This window comes from Carcharodon carcharias, chromosome 28, assembly GCF_017639515.1.
Source record: "Carcharodon carcharias isolate sCarCar2 chromosome 28, sCarCar2.pri, whole genome shotgun sequence".
Lineage (NCBI taxonomy): Eukaryota > Metazoa > Chordata > Chondrichthyes > Lamniformes > Lamnidae > Carcharodon > Carcharodon carcharias.
Genome location: NC_054494.1, coordinates 35,818,504 through 35,833,301, shown reverse-complemented (window position 1 = coordinate 35,833,301; position 14,798 = coordinate 35,818,504). Strand labels below are relative to the sequence as shown.

At 53.7% G+C, this 14,798-nt stretch overlaps 1 protein-coding gene across 1 annotated transcript; it reads left to right on the top strand.

The window, feature by feature from the left end:
- Positions 1–1,604: 1,604 nt before the first annotated feature.
- On the top strand, positions 1,605–14,127 carry bloc1s2 (biogenesis of lysosomal organelles complex-1, subunit 2). The gene is made up of 5 exons (XM_041176551.1): positions 1,605–1,750; positions 7,013–7,129; positions 7,743–7,862; positions 10,380–10,484; positions 11,138–14,127. The coding sequence occupies exons 2-5, from the start codon at positions 7,087–7,089 to the stop codon at positions 11,167–11,169; spliced, it is 300 nt and encodes a 99-aa protein (XP_041032485.1). The 5' UTR covers positions 1,605–1,750; positions 7,013–7,086; the 3' UTR covers positions 11,170–14,127.
- The last annotated feature ends 671 nt before the right edge of the window (positions 14,128–14,798 follow it).

Sequence of the window (14,798 nt, the reverse complement as noted above, 5' to 3'; positions counted from 1 at the left end):
GTGGAATTGATCCTTGCAAGGCTGTCTAGCTTCGGCAGAATGTTGCCAAGACCCGGAGTGCTAGATTATGAGGAGAGATTAGACAAACCAAGCTTGTACCCCTGTTATATTGAGGGTTAAGTGTGACTTTAAGGGTTTTGAAAGCAATTAATAGAGAAAAGTAGTTCAACACTCAGGGATTTAACCTCAGCATCAGAACCAGGCCATTCAGGTGGTAAGCTGGGAAATATCTTTTTCATAAAAGCAAAAAACTGTGGATGCTGGAAATCCAAAACAAAAATAAAAATACCTGGAAAAACTCAGCAGGTTTGACAGCATCTGTGGAGAGGAATACCTTTAATGTTTCGAGTCCATATGACTGCAACAGAACTAAGGATAAATAGAAGAGAGGTGAAACATAAGCTGGTTTAAGGGGGGTGGGAGAAGTAGAGCTGGATAGACGGCCAGTGATAGGTGAAGATTGCCAAAAGATGTCAGACAAAAGGACAAAGGTGTTGATGGTGGTGATATTAGCTAAGAAATGTGCTAATAGCTGACATTAAGGGTAGAAAGGACGAGCAAGGTACAGATAGCCCTAGTGGAGTGGGGGGAAGGGATCGAAATAGGCTAAAAGGTAGAGATGAAACAATGGATAGAAATACATAAGTATCTTTTTCAATTCATTCATGGGAAATGGGCAACAATTGCCTTTGAGAAGGTGGTGGTGAGCCATCACCATAGTGCATGTGTAGAAACACCGACTATGCTGTTCGGAAAAGTGTTCCAGGGTTTGGGACTCAGTGACAGTGAACAAATGACGATATAGGTTTTCAAAATTCATTCATGGGACATTGGCTTCGTTGGCTGGGCCAGCCTTTATTGCCCATCCCTAGTTGCCCTTGGGAAGGGAGCGGTGAGGTGCCAAATCAGGTGGTGTGCGATTTGGAAGGAAGCTGGCTGGCGGTGGTGTTCCTATGTGCGCACAAGGTTCAACTCTTTCCACAAACCACCCCCCCCCCCCCCCCCCCCCAAAAAAAAGTTGATGCTAGCTCATAATCATCATAAATATAGGATTCACTTTTATTTTTTGCTGCAATGTGTAGCTGCTACCAGAGCTGCTGCCACGGTACGTCAGTCGGTCTTGCTCCATCCTCAAACATCTACTGTAGCTGATCTGCAGCCACTCTTTGTGTGCGCCATCCAACTATGCCTAGATCTGTTGCCCCCCTGGAAGGGATGGCTGTAGCTTTTCCAGTTCTGATCAACTGGCCAAAATAATGACATTTTCTTTCCTGGCTGTCACTTTATTTAGAGTTCCTTTTGCTCTTGCGATTTCAAGCAGCTCTTTGTTTTGTGTTATGGTCGCAGGGGAAGGGGCTGGAGATGGGGGACCAGGGCTGCAGATCAGCCTTGGTCTGATTGAAGGGCTTGGCTGGGTCTCTATCACGTGCCACATTCACCGGCGGGGCGGGGCGGGGCGGGGCGGGGCGGGGCGGGCGGGATGTCACGTGCCGACGCAGCCGCCGCCTGATTGGTCGGGCGGAAGCGACGCGGCAGGTCCCCCGGCGTGGCTGATTGGTCGGAGGTCACGTGAGCCTGGGGGGAGGGAAGATGGCGGCGGCGGCGGCGGCGGCAGCAGCAGCGGAGGGACAGGGACAGGGACAGGGACAGGGACAGCGGGAGGAAGCGGCCCCTCCTGGCAGAGTCACCGACTCCGGAGCGGGGAGCAGCGAGGAGGAGGCGGTGGGGGGAGGAGGACCGAGGAGGACGGGTGAGCAGGACGGGGAGGCTGGGGATTCGCTGAGGAGAGTCAAAACCCCCCCTTTCTCCCCCTCCCCTCCCCCTCCCCCTTCCCCCCCCTCCCTCTCCCCTCCCCCCTTCCCCCCCCCCTCTCCCCCCTTCCCCCCCCCCTCTCCCCCCTCCCCCCCCTCCCTCTCCCCCTTCCCCCCCCCTCCCTCTCCCCTCCCCCCCTCCCCTCCCCCCTCCCCTCTCCCCCCTTCCCCTCTCCCCCTTCCCCCCTCCCCCTCCTCCCCCTCCTCTCCCCCTCCCCCTCCTCCCCCTCCTCCCCCTTCCCCCTCCCCCCCTTCCCCCCTTCCCCCTCCTCCCTTCCCCCTCCCCCTCCCCCTCCCCTCTCCCCCCTTCCCCTCTCCCCCCTCCCCCTCTCCCCCTCCTCCCCTCCTCCCTCCCCCTCCTCCCCCTCCCCCCCTCCCCCCTTCCCCCTCCCTCCCCTTCCCCCTCCCCCTCCCCCCCTCCCCCCCTCCCCCCCCTCCCCCCTCCCCCTCCTCCCCCTCCCCCTCCCCCCCTCCCCCCCTCCCCCTCCCCCTCCCTCTCCCCCTCCCTCCCCCTCCCTCTCCCCCTTCCTCCCCCTCCCTCTCCCTCCCCCTCCCCCCCCCTCCCCCTCCCCCTTCCTCCCCCTCCCTCTCCCTCCCCCTCCCCCTCCCTCCCCTCCCCTCTCTCCCTCCCTTCTTCCCCCTCCCCCTCCCTCCCCCTCCCCCTCCCTCCCCCTCCCCCTCCCTCCCCTTCCCTCCCCCTCCCCCTCCCTCCCCCTCCCTCCCCCTCCTCCCCCTCCCTCCCCCTCCCCCTCCCTGCCCCTCCCCCTCCCTGCCCCTCCCCCTCCCCCTCCCTCCCCCTCCCTGCCCCTCCCCCTCCCTGCCCCTCCCCCTCCCTCCCCCTCCCCGCCCCTCCCCCTCCCCCTTCCTCCCCCTCCCCCTTCCTCCCCCTCCCCCTTCCTCCCCTCCCCCTCCCCCTTCCTCCCCCTCCCCCTTCCTCCCCCTCCCCCTCCCCCTTCCTCCCCTCCCTCTCCCCCTCCTCCCCCTCCCTCTCCCCCTTCCTCCCCCTCCCTCTCCCCTTCCTCCCCCTCCCTCTCCCCTTCCTCCCCCTCCCTCTCCCCCTTCCTCCCCCTCCCTCTCCCCCTTCCTCCCCCTCCCTCTCCCCCTTCCTCCCCTCCCTCTTCCCCTTCCTCCCCTCCCTCTCCCCCTTCCTCCCCTCCCTCACCCCCTTCCTCCCCTCCCTCTCCCCCTTCCTCCCCTCCCTCTCCCCCTTCCTCCCTCTCCCTCTCCCCCTTCCTCCCCCTCCCCCTCCCCTCCCCCTTCCTCCCCCTCCCCCTTCCTCCCCTCCCACATCCTCCCCCTCCCCCTTCCTCACCCTCCCCCTCCCACATCCTCCCCCTCCCCCTCCCACATCCTCCCCCTCCCACATCCTCCCCCTCCCCCTCCCACATCCTCCCCCTCCCCCTACCACATCCTCCCCCTCCCACATCCTCCCCCTCCCTCCCACTCCCTCCCCCTCCCCCCCCCTCCCTCCCCCTCCCTCCCCCTCCCTCCCCCTCCCTCTCCCTCCCTCCCCCTCCCTCCCCTTTCCTCCCCCTCCCTCCCCTTTCCTCCCCCTCCCTCCCCTTTCCTCCCCCTCCCTCCCCTTTCCTCCCCCTCCCTCCCCTTTCCTCCCCCTCCCTCCCCTTTCCTCCCCCTCCCTCCCCTTTCCTCCCCCTCCCTCCCCTTTCCTCCCCCTCCCTCCCCTTTCCTCCCCCTCCCTCCCCTTTCCTCCCCCTCCCTCCCCTTTCCTCCCCCTCCCTCCCCTTTCCTCCCCCTCCCTCCCCTTTCCTCCCCCTCCCTCCCCTTTCCTCCCCCTCCCTCGGCCCTTCCCTCCCATTCCCTCGGCCCTTCCCTCCCATTCCCTCGGCCCTTCCCTCCCATTCCCTCCCCCTCCCTCCCCTCCCTCACCCTCCCTCCCCATCCCTCCCCCTCCCTCCCCCTCCCTCCCCCCAATCCTTCCCCCGTCTCCTCCCCCCAACCCTTCCCCCCGTCTCCTCCCCCCAACCCTTCCCCCCGTCTCCTCCCCCCAACCCTTCCCCCCGTCTCCTCCCCCCAACCCTTCCCCCCGTCTCCTCCCCCCAACCCTTCCCCCCGTCTCCTCCCCCCAACCCTTCCCCCCGTCTCCTCCCCCCAACCCTTCCCCCCGTCTCCTCCCCCCAACCCTTCCCCCCGTCTCCTCCCCCCAACCCTTCCCCCCGTCTCCTCCCCCCAACCCTTCCCCCCGTCTCCTCCCCCCAACCCTTCCCCCCGTCTCCTCCCCCCAACCCTTCCCCCCGTCTCCTCCCCCCAACCCTTCCCCCCGTCTCCTCCCCCCCAACCCTTCCCCCCGTCTCCTCCCCCGTCCCCCCCAACCCTTCCCCCCGTCTCCTCCCCCCAACCCTTCCCCCCGTCTCCTCCCCCCAACCCTTCCCCCCGTCTCCTCCCCCCAACCCTTCCCCCGTCTCCTCCCCCCAACCCTTCCCCCCGTCTCCTCCCCCCAACCCTTCCCCCCGTCTCCTCCCCCCAACCCTTCCCCCCGTCTCCTCCCCCAACCCTTCCCCCCGTCTCCTCCCCCCAACCCTTCCCCCCGTCTCCTCCCCCCAACCCTTCCCCCCGTCTCCTCCCCCCAACCCTTCCCCCCGTCTCCTCCCCCCAACCCTTCCCCCCGTCTCCTCCCCCCAACCCTTCCCCCCGTCTCCTCCCCCCAACCCTTCCCCCCGTCTCCCTCCCCCCAACCCTTCCCCCCGTCTCCTCCCCCCAACCCTTCCCCCCCTCTCCTCCCCCCAACCCTTCCCCCCGTCTCCTCCCCCCAACCCTTCCCCCCGTCTCCTCCCCCCAACCCTTCCCCCCGTCTCCTCCCCCCAACCCTTCCCCCCTCCCCCTCCCCCCAACCCTTCCCCCCTCCCCCTCCCCCCAACCCTTCCCCCCTCCCCCTCCCCCCAACCCTTCCCCCTCCCCCTCCCCCCAACCCTTCCCCCCCTCCCCCTCCCCCCAACCCTTCCCCCCTCCCCCTCCCCCAACCCTTCCCCCCTCCCCCTCCCCCCAACCCTTCCCCCCTCCCCCTCCCCCCAACCCTTCCCCCCTCCCCCTCCCCCAACCCTTCCCCCCTCCCCCTCCCCCCAACCCTTCCCCCCTCCCCCCAACCCTTCCCCCCTCCCCCTCCCCCCAACCCTTCCCCCCTCCCCCTCCCCCCAACCCTTCCCCCCTCCCCCTCCCCCCAACCCTTCCCCCCTCCCCCTCCCCCCAACCCTTCCCCCCTCCCCCTCCCCCCAACCCTTCCCCCCTCCCCCCTCCCCCCAACCCTTCCCCCTCCCCCTCCCCCCAACCCTTCCCCCCTCCCCCTCCCCCCAACCCTTCCCCCCTCCCCCTCCCCCCAACCCTTCCCCCCTCCCCCTCCCCCCAACCCTTCCCCCCTCCCCCTCCCCCCAACCCTTCCCCCCTCCCCCTCCCCCCAACCCTCCCCCCAACCCCTCCCCCCTCCCCCCTCCCCCCAACCCTTCCCCCTCCCCCCTCCCCCCAACCCTTCCCCCCTCCCCCCTCCCCCCAACCCTTCCCCCCTCCCCCCCTCCCCCCAACCCTTCCCCCCTCCCCCCTCCCCCCAACCCTTCCCCCCTCCCCCTCCCCCCAACCCTTCCCCCCTCCCCCCAACCCTTCCCCCCTTCCCCCCTCCCCCCTCCCCCCAACCCTTCCCCCCTCCCCCCTCCCCCCAACCCTTCCCCCCTCCCCCTCTCCTCTCTCCTTCCCCCAACCCTTCCCCCTTCCCTGTCTCCTTCCCCCAACCCTTCCCCCTCCCCCTCTCTCCTCTTCCCCCCCTCCCCCTCTCTCCTCTTCCCCCTCCCCCTCTCTCCTCTTCCCCCTCCCCCTCTCTCCTCTTCCCCCCCTCTCCCTCTCTCCTCTTCCCCCCCTCTCCCTCTCTCCTCTTCCCCCCCTCTCCCTCTCTCCTCTTCCCCCCCTCTCCTCTCTCCTCTTCCCCCCCTCCCCCTCTCTCCTCTTCCCCCCTCCCCCTCTCTCCTCTTCCCCCCCTCCCCCTCTCTCCTCTTCCCCCCCTCCCCCTCTCTCCTCTTCCCCCCCTCCCCCTCTCTCCTCTTCCCTCCCCCCCTCCCCCTCGCTCCTCTTCCCCCCCCTCCCCCTCTCTCCTCTTCCCCCCCTCCCCTCTCTCCTCTTCCCCCCCTCCCCCTCTCTCCTCTTCCCCCTCCCCCTCTCTCCTCTTCCCCCCCTCCCCCTCTCTCCTCTTCCCCCCCTCCCCCTCTCTCCTCTTCCCCCCCTCCCCCTCTCTCCTCTTCCCCCCCTCCCCCTCTCTCCTCTTCCCCCCTCCCCCTCTCTCCTCTTCCCCCCCTCCCCCTCTCTCCTCTTCCCCCCCTCCCCCTCTCTCCTCTTCCCCCCCCCCCCCTCTCTCCTCTTCCCCCCCCTCCCCCTCTCTCTCCTCTTCCCCCCCTCCCCCTCTCTCCTCTTCCCCCCCTCCCCCTCTCTCCTCTTCCCCCCCTCCCCCCTCTCTCCTCTTCCCCCCCTCCCCCTCTCTCCTCTTCCCCCCCTCCCCCTCTCTCCTCTTCCCCCCCCTCCCCCTCTCTCCTCTTCCCCCCCTCCCCCTCTCTCCTCTTCCCCCCTCCCCCTCTCTCCTCTTCCCCCCCTCCCCCTCTCTCCTCTTCCCCCCTCCCCCTCTCTCCTCTTCCCCCCCCTCCCCCTCTCTCCTCTTCCCCCCCTCCCCCTCTCTCCTCTTCCCCCCCCTCCCCCTCTCTCCTCTTCCCCCCCTCCCCCCTCTCTCCTCTTTCCCCCCTCCCCCTCTCTCCTCTTCCCCCCCCTCCCCCTCTCTCCTCTTCCCCCCCTCCCCCTCTCTCCTCTTCCCCCCCTCCCCCTCTCTCCTCTTCCCCCCTCCCCCTCTCTCCTCTTCCCCCCCCTCCCCCTCTCTCCTCTTCCCCCCCTCCCCCTCTCTCCTCTTCCCCCCCTCCCCCTCTCTCCTCTTCCCCCCCTCCCCCTCTCTCCTCTTCCCCCCCTCCCCCTCTCTCCTCTTCCCCCCCCTCCCCCTCTCTCCTCTTCCCCCCCCTCCCCCTCTCTCCTCTTCCCCCCCCTCCCCCTCTCTCCTCTTCCCCCCCTCCCCCTCTCTCCTCTTCCCCCCCCTCCCCCTCTCTCCTCTTCCCCCCCCTCCCCCTCTCTCCTCTCTCTCTCTCTCTCTCTCTCTCCCCCCCCACCCCCCCAAATTGTTGTCCCTTTCAGTCATTAATGTTACAATTTTACTTTGCCAATAGATGATTTTGGAGTGGAAACAGCAGAGGAAGCCACGGAACCTTCCGAACCAGACATCAATGAGCTGTGTAAGGACATGTTTACCAAGATGTCTGTCTACCTGCAAGGAGAGCTCACAGGTGAGTTCGATATTGGTTGTGCAGCAATCAAACTGCAGAGCCATGCTCTATGCTGGGGCTAGCATTTATTGCCTGTCCCTCATTGCCCTTGTACATTTGAGAGTCAACCACATTGCTGTGGGTCTGGAGTTGCATGTAGGCCAGATCAGGTATGGATGGCAGATTTCCTTCTGTGAATGGCATTAGTGATCCAAATGGGTCTTTACGACAATCGACAATGGTTTCATGGTCATTATCACTTTTAGTTCCAGATTTTTATTAAATTCAAATTCCACCATATGCCATGATGGGATTTGAACCCAGATCTCCAGAGCATTGTCCTGGGTCTCTGGATTACCAGTCCAGTGACAATACTATAATGTACAATAGAGATGCTATGGTTGGCGATCTGAAGAATGAGCTCAAATAGGCTGGAAGACTACATGGAAACCAATCTTCAACTTGCTGATTGTTGCCATGAAGTTTGAAGTTGGACATTGCTCATGTCCCTATTGAATAAGGAGTAGTAAACTTGTACCTTTTTCTGTCTTTGACAGGTTTACTGCTGAGCTATACATTACAAACAGAATTCATCACTGAGTTACTGATGCGTGTTAATCTCTTTCTGCCTTAGCTACCTGTGAAGATTACAAACTCTTGGAGAACATGAACAAACTGACCGGCCTTAAATACCTGGAGATGAAGGAGATTGCTGTTAATATTAACCGTAACCTCAAAGATCTCAATCAGAAATGTGAGTGTTTGGGCATCTCAATTTTCAATAAGTGAGTAGTTAATGGGAGTTGCTCATGGATGAGCTGGTGCTTGGGTTGTAAAGTTTAGCTGCTAATACCATTTGGCCACAAGCTTAGATTCCTTTGTAGGGGCTGTTTAAATACGTTTTGTGGCTTAAGTAGAGGGAGTTCTCCAGACTAGAAGCTGCTTGATGCCTTATCTTGACAGTTGTCAAGTTATACTGAGGTTTATAAACAGCAAGAGTTGGCTGGATTTCTTCAAATGCAATGGATGCTAGGAGCAACTCTTGGAACAAAAATGTTGGGGTTTCCCTGCACAAAGTAACTTTCTCAAGATGAGTGAGGATCACAATTGCCAATCTGAGCATTTTTGAATTTACTGGCGTAGAAATCCAGTGCTTCAGGCAATGGTCATAACTTGCAGGTAAAGCTCCAGTGGAGGTAGAAAAATTGCTAAACAGCACGCTGAGTTTATAATAAATACAGAAAACGCTGGAAAAAACTCAGCAGGCCTGACAGTATCTGTGGAGAGAGAAACAGAGGTAACATTTCGAGTCTGTATGACTCTTCAAAGCTCTGAAACTCAGTGTTAATTTAGTTTCTCTCTCCACAGATGCTGTCAGACCTGCTGAGTTTTTCCAGCATTTTCTGTTCTTATTTCAGATTTCTGGGAGAGAGTTACAGGATTTTGGTCCAGCAACAATGAAGGAATGGTGATGTAGTTCCAAGTGTGGCTTGGAGGGGAACTTGCAGGTAGTGGTGTTTCCATGCATCTGCTGCCCTTGTCCTTCAAGGTGGTAGAGGTTGCAGGTTTGGAATGTGCTGTCAGAGGAGCCTCGATGAGTTGCTGTAGTGTATCTTGTGATGGTACACACTGCTGTCACTGTGCCAGTGGTGGAGGGGGTGCCAGTCAATCAGGCTTCTTTGTCCTGGATGATGTTCAGCTTGTGTTGTTGGAGCTGTACTCATCCAGGCAAGTGGAGAATATTCCATCACATTCCTTACTTGTGCCTTGTAGATATTGGACAGTCCTTGGGGAATCAGGAGACAAGATGCTTGCAAAATTCCCAACCTCTGAACCTGCTCCTTGCAGTAATAGCATTTATTTGGTTAAGTTTCTAGTTAAATTTCAGGTTGATGGTAAAGCTGTGGAATGTCATGGGAGTTGGTTAGGTGTTCCCTTGTTGGAGATGTTTATTGCTGACACTTAAATGGCAAATAACGTTCGCACCACCCATCATCCCTAACCTGAATGTTGTCCAGGTCTTGCTGCATGCAGGCATGGGCTGGTTCATTATCTGAGGAGTTGTGAATGAAGCAGAACAGCGCGCAATCATCAGTGAACGTCCCCAATCTGGCCTTTATATTGGAGGGAAGGTCATTGAAATGGTTAGGCCTACATCGTTGTCTTGAGGAACTCCTGCAATAATGTCCAGGGGCTAAAGATATGCCTTCCAACAAGCACGGGCATCTTCTTTTGCGCTAGGCATGAGTCCAACCAGTGCAAAGATTTTACACCCTGCCCCCATGATTCCCATTGACTTTAGTTTTGCTAGGGCACCTTGATGACGCACTCGATCAAGGGCAGTCCCCCACCTTACATCAGCTTCTCTCAGTTGATGATTTTCTCACTAACTGAGTCAAAATCAAGGACTGAGCCCTGATCTAGGGCCTGGATGCCAAAACTAGGCTGATACTGAAGTGCAGTACTGAGATGACGCAGGGCTGGGGGTGCTGTCTTTCAGATGACTTGCTCAAATCAGATCCTTTTTGCTCCTAAATTGGAGTCATCATTTGATGTTGAGACAAAAGCTATAATGACAAGTAAGCCATCGACTTACAATTGGCTTGAGGCATTATGTGGCACTCAGCTATCATAAGATCAAATCCAAGAACCAGAGTGCACTGGTCATGTATACCGCTGTGTTTGAGTGGTGGGATTCTGCACAATAGTTTCTAATCTTTCAAGCAGGCTGTTGGGAGAGAAACTAATCCAGGACTTGGAAGCCTCATTTCTGTTTTCATCTCCAAGTGACAGTAGACTTAAAACAGTCTGAAGGCATGTAGCTGAGCAACTTACAAACCTCCTGAAGTTTCTGTTTTACAGTGATAGTGCTAAAGGACTCTATCATAGGTGATGCTGATATGAGCAGTTTTCAGTAATGGTGCCCAACACAGAAGGTTGTGTTTGAATTTGGAATAGCATAGGCCATGCAGCAGATATTTTTTTTGTTGAATACAATGTGTATAGACAAAAGCAGCAGGACAGAGAAAACATTTGTGATCAATATAGTGAAGCCATTTGGACTGCTATGATTGGGCGTGTTCTCTTTAAGCAATCGTACTTAAAACTTTTGCTGGTTATTTAGGTTGTCTCTAACAAAATGCATTTGTGCCCTACCCCCTCTTTACAGACGTAGAACCAGTTTTCTGCAGATTATTTGATAATGATATTTTAGATGTCTTGTGTAGCCCTGAGTGGTTGATTTGAAATCTACATGGTGTTTATCTTTTAGATGCCAGTCTGCAGCCATACCTTGAACAGATTAATCAGATTGAGGAGCAAGTCACAGCACTGGAACAAGCAGCCTACAGACTGGATGCATACTCCAAAAAGCTAGGTGGTAATTTATGCTCTTTGCTTGCAATCTTTGCTACTTCTGCCAGCACTCTCGGGTAACTTTGGGGAAAGTATTAAAAGCAAAATTGTATTTATTGGGATCATATTTTATAAAATTTTTTTGAGCTACACATGCATCAACTCCTATAAAACTCCTAATTCTTAGGGGCTCAATTAGTTTCCAGACTCCTGTTTCCAAACCTGAAGTATGGCTTGGAATTCCCGACTGTTGAGTTTATGACCTCAATTCTGGATGTCCCTGTGTTTAAAATGTTTGCCTATTTGTAAGCTGTAGTGCTTCAAACATAATTATAGGACATACTGTGAGATGGCGCAACACTGAGAGTAATATATATACTGTACAAGTTGCTTAGGGTGGACGAAGAGAATTACATGACATATCCCAGGGCTTGTATTGAAAAATTCCATGTTTCTTACCTTGGGTACCATTGCTCCTTTTGGTGGTCAGCTGTGGCCTTTATCTGTTCTGTGAAACTAATATACAATGCCATGCAGGCAAACCTTGCCAAGCTCCTGCGAGCAAAGATATTTGCAGACCTATATGACTGATAAAGCAAATCCTTATTGAAGCCTGTTCTGTGTAGTATTCCTCCTCTTGAAGATTCTAACTGCCTTGTTCCATTCTAATTACAGAAGCCAAGTTTAAGAAATTAGAGAAACGATGACTCCTACAGATTTGACGATGACACAAATGTTGTACATTCACCTATGGATAGAAGAAGCACAAGTCATTGACAAAAGAACTAGAGAACTGATGAACTTTCATTTGCTGATGAGATTATTGGTGGGCTCTGCAGTGACCAGTCTACAAAGATTGAACAATGGCTGTGTTGTGGCAGTCTTTTTCCCTCCAACCTGTATGTATAGGAAGTAGTTGAGCTAAGAGGTTTTGGACCTTAAGCCACTATTACCACTGCTTCAGGGCAATGGCTAACCTTTGTTGTGAAAACTGCTTTAAAAAAAAAAGGTTGTTGAATTGAATTTTCATTATTTAAATGGATTGCTCCTCCTCTACTGCTAGGACAAAACTACCTGGACCCATTTCAACAAGAGCATAAGAATGAAATGAGAAAGGGTCCACAAGCCATAAATCCACATCTTCCGTGGGCAGAACCTCAAAATCTTGTGCATCGGCAGGTGGTAGTTAACAATGATTGTATCGGTAAATTAAGAAAAGTACTTATTAAATAGTATATTAGTTCTTATCCAAATGGATTTCCTTGTGACAGTGCACAAATTCTCACATTAGTGATGCTGGTGACTGGTGCAAATTTTTTCTTTAGAAAATGAACTTGGTGTATACAAAAATCGAAACCTAGCAGTAACATGAATGAAAGCATTCAGACCATCTGCAAAAGTCTGAAGTGTGGTCACTTATGAAAACTAAAGTGATCTTTATCTTGTAAATATTAAACTAAAGTGTAGGTTTGCAAATTCTGTTGGCGACTGCCATTGGTTACAGTTAAACATTCAGAATGTAAGCTCAGCGTCTGTACTGAATCAATTCTAACAGAAGCCTTTTCTGCATTAATGGGATCTACCATGGCATTCTGAAAATCAGTTTATAGTACATGAGTTGCTAATCTGTGATTTTCAGATCCATATCTTTGACTAGATAAAGCAAATTATTTTCCCTCACTAAATATTCAATTACCCTGAGAAATGCTGGCGGCACTTGTATTTCTAATCACCTCCTCCCTGCTTGCTGTTCTAATAGATGGTATTAATTTTTCTCCCTCCTTGTTCTGGCACAGCTGTGGTTTTTAGCATTGCTTGGTAACTTGTGCCCTGCTTGGCACTTGATTGCAAGTCTTTGTCATTGCTTGAACCCTCTACCTCTTTGAATCCACGAGGGTTGTGTTCTTTCTGCTCTCTGACCTTCGGACACTGTTTCCTCAGTGGGTCTTTGAAGCTCCTGAGTCCTGCCAGAAATTTGCATAACTGTTAGACGCTTTTGATGTCCTAGAAAGCCAATAGGTCAGGCGTCTACACTTGCCAACCTTTTTAAGGAGCTCCACAACTTTGGCAATTTCGTTTAATCTGTCTGCTGCATTAATGGGCAGGCAGTGACAGTGATGTCCCCAACGTGGAGAGTTAGATAGGAATCTAGTTTGTATAATAGTCAAAGCATGAACTGGTGTTTATGCTTCACGTGACCCTCTTCCCACTCACTAATGTATCCTATATGTCTCTCCCTTGTGTTCATCTAGCTTTCCCTTAAATGCCTCTGGCTGCAGCTAGTGATAGTACTTTCCACATTCTCTAACCATTCTATGGATAAAGAAATTTCTGTGACATCCCTATTGAGGATATTGGTGACCATGTTGTATTTCTAGCCCCTAGTTTGGATCTCGCCCACTAGTCGAAACATCATCTCTCAGTTTGTCCTATCAGACACTTCCATAAGATTAATGACCTCTCCTTATAGGCTCCTTCAACCTTATTTAATCAAGGAAAGAGCCTGTCCAGTCTTTCCTGCTGGATATAACTTCAGTTCTGGGATCTTCCTAGTAAATCTGCACTTTCTCCACTGCCTCTAAACATCATCCCTGGCTACTCCTGGTTAAGTTTCCACAGCTTCACCTTTTGTTGCACAACGCTGTGCTGTCATAAGAGATGTGACATTCACTGTCCTGTGTTTAAAATAGAATTTTTTTTAACTTCGGGTGCTCAGTTTATGTACTGTCAATCTTTTGGCGATGGTGGAGCAGAAGTGTGATATTGAACTTGATGTCTTTTGATCAGTATCATATAACAATAGAATCTCAAGTGTAAATCCATTTGAGAATAGACTTGTCTCTTACTTCAGCAAATCTTGTTTGTAACTTTATTAACAGTCTTTAAGCTGGCACAAGTGATCTCACCATGTGCAACTGTGATTAATAGTTGCAATTGTACTTAATATATAAGCTATTAAATTATAAACTTTTGTATTTAAAAATATATGTTTTGAATTCTGCTTTAAGAGCAGTGTGATGTAACAGAGGGTCTACGATGCTGTTAAAAGGTTGTATTGGACTTGACTGAGGATCTGAACTTTGGACTTGAGAAGCCTATGTGCGTGCACACTGTCTTGTGATTCATCAGTACATGCTGCTTCTTCTGAGGGTCCATGCTGAACTCTTCTGTTCCCTTACTTTTAATCTTGCTACGCCATGCTCTAGCTGTAGAAGGGATAAGTATTTGTGGCTGACTCACTGGCATGGCGTGTTTGCCCTATAGCAGTGGAGGTCAGCAATGGTGCAACGTTATCAGAATTAAACATACAATTTCTCTACACCTCACTGCGCTATTAAGGTGCTGACTCATGTTACCATTGTGTCCAGTAAGCCCAGTTAATATGCCACTTAATATTTACACAACTCAGGCAACTTAATGGAGAAATGCTCTTAAACAGCTTATGGTGGTCCTTTTAGAAGAAGGTATTGTGAATAATATTACATGGTTTGAATGTGGGTTTGCAAAGACATGATAGGCTGAATGGCTTACTGTGTTGATCATTCCATGCTCTGGTTCATTTTGTGCAGTGAGTAGATGTTTATAAAATGCTGGCCCATGTAACTACATTTTTGCTGTAAAGTGTATTGCAGCTGATGAAACCAAATAAAACAAATTATATTGCCCCTTTTTTAATCTTTGTAAAAATGTGGGCATTCACTACTTTTTATTCATTCATGTGATGCGGGTGTTGCTGGCTGGGCCAGCATTTATTACCCATCTCTAATTCCCCTTAAGAAGGTGGTGGTGACAGTTGAGTCCCTTGCTAGGCCATTTCCTTTTTTAAAGGACATTAGTGAAATGGATGGGTTCTTACGACAATCGACAATGATTGTCATCAGACTTCTAATTCCATATTTTTTTATTGAATTCAAGTTTCACCATCTGTCATGGATTCAAACCCGGGTCCCCAGAGCATTACCCTGGGTCTCTGAATTATTAGTCCAGTGACGATACCACTATGCCACCACCTTCCCCCACTGACTGCATCAATAAAAGTATTAGATCTGCCTACATTGGAGATTAGCCTATCGTACAAATGTGCTCACATTGAGACCAGGTTAGGAAGATGTGCTGCTGTAGTGAAGAATTACCAGTACTTCTGGTAAAGCAGTGAAGACCTTGCTGTGGATTCCAAATCGCTTATCTGTGGAATCAATTTTCTTTTAAGATAGATGATTGATGAGTCAATTCAGTGAAATTCATGTTTTGGTTATGGGGATTCTGAAATGCGAGGCACGTTTGTTCTTGTTTGGACTAAGGCTGTAATGAGGTCAGGAGCTGAGTGGCTCTGGCA

What these genes read in the sequence shown, in the direction of transcription:
- bloc1s2 (XM_041176551.1), top strand. Translation starts at nt 7,087, where the DNA reads ATGTTTACCAAGATGTCTGTCTACCTGCAAGGAGAGCTCACAG. An exon ending in CCTGCAAGGAGAGCTCACAG is followed by an intron (nt 7,130 to 7,742) that starts GTGAGTTCGATA and finishes TTTCTGCCTTAG; the next exon opens with CTACCTGTGAAGATTACAAA. An exon ending in CAAAGATCTCAATCAGAAAT is followed by an intron (nt 7,863 to 10,379) that starts GTGAGTGTTTGG and finishes TTTATCTTTTAG; the next exon opens with ATGCCAGTCTGCAGCCATAC.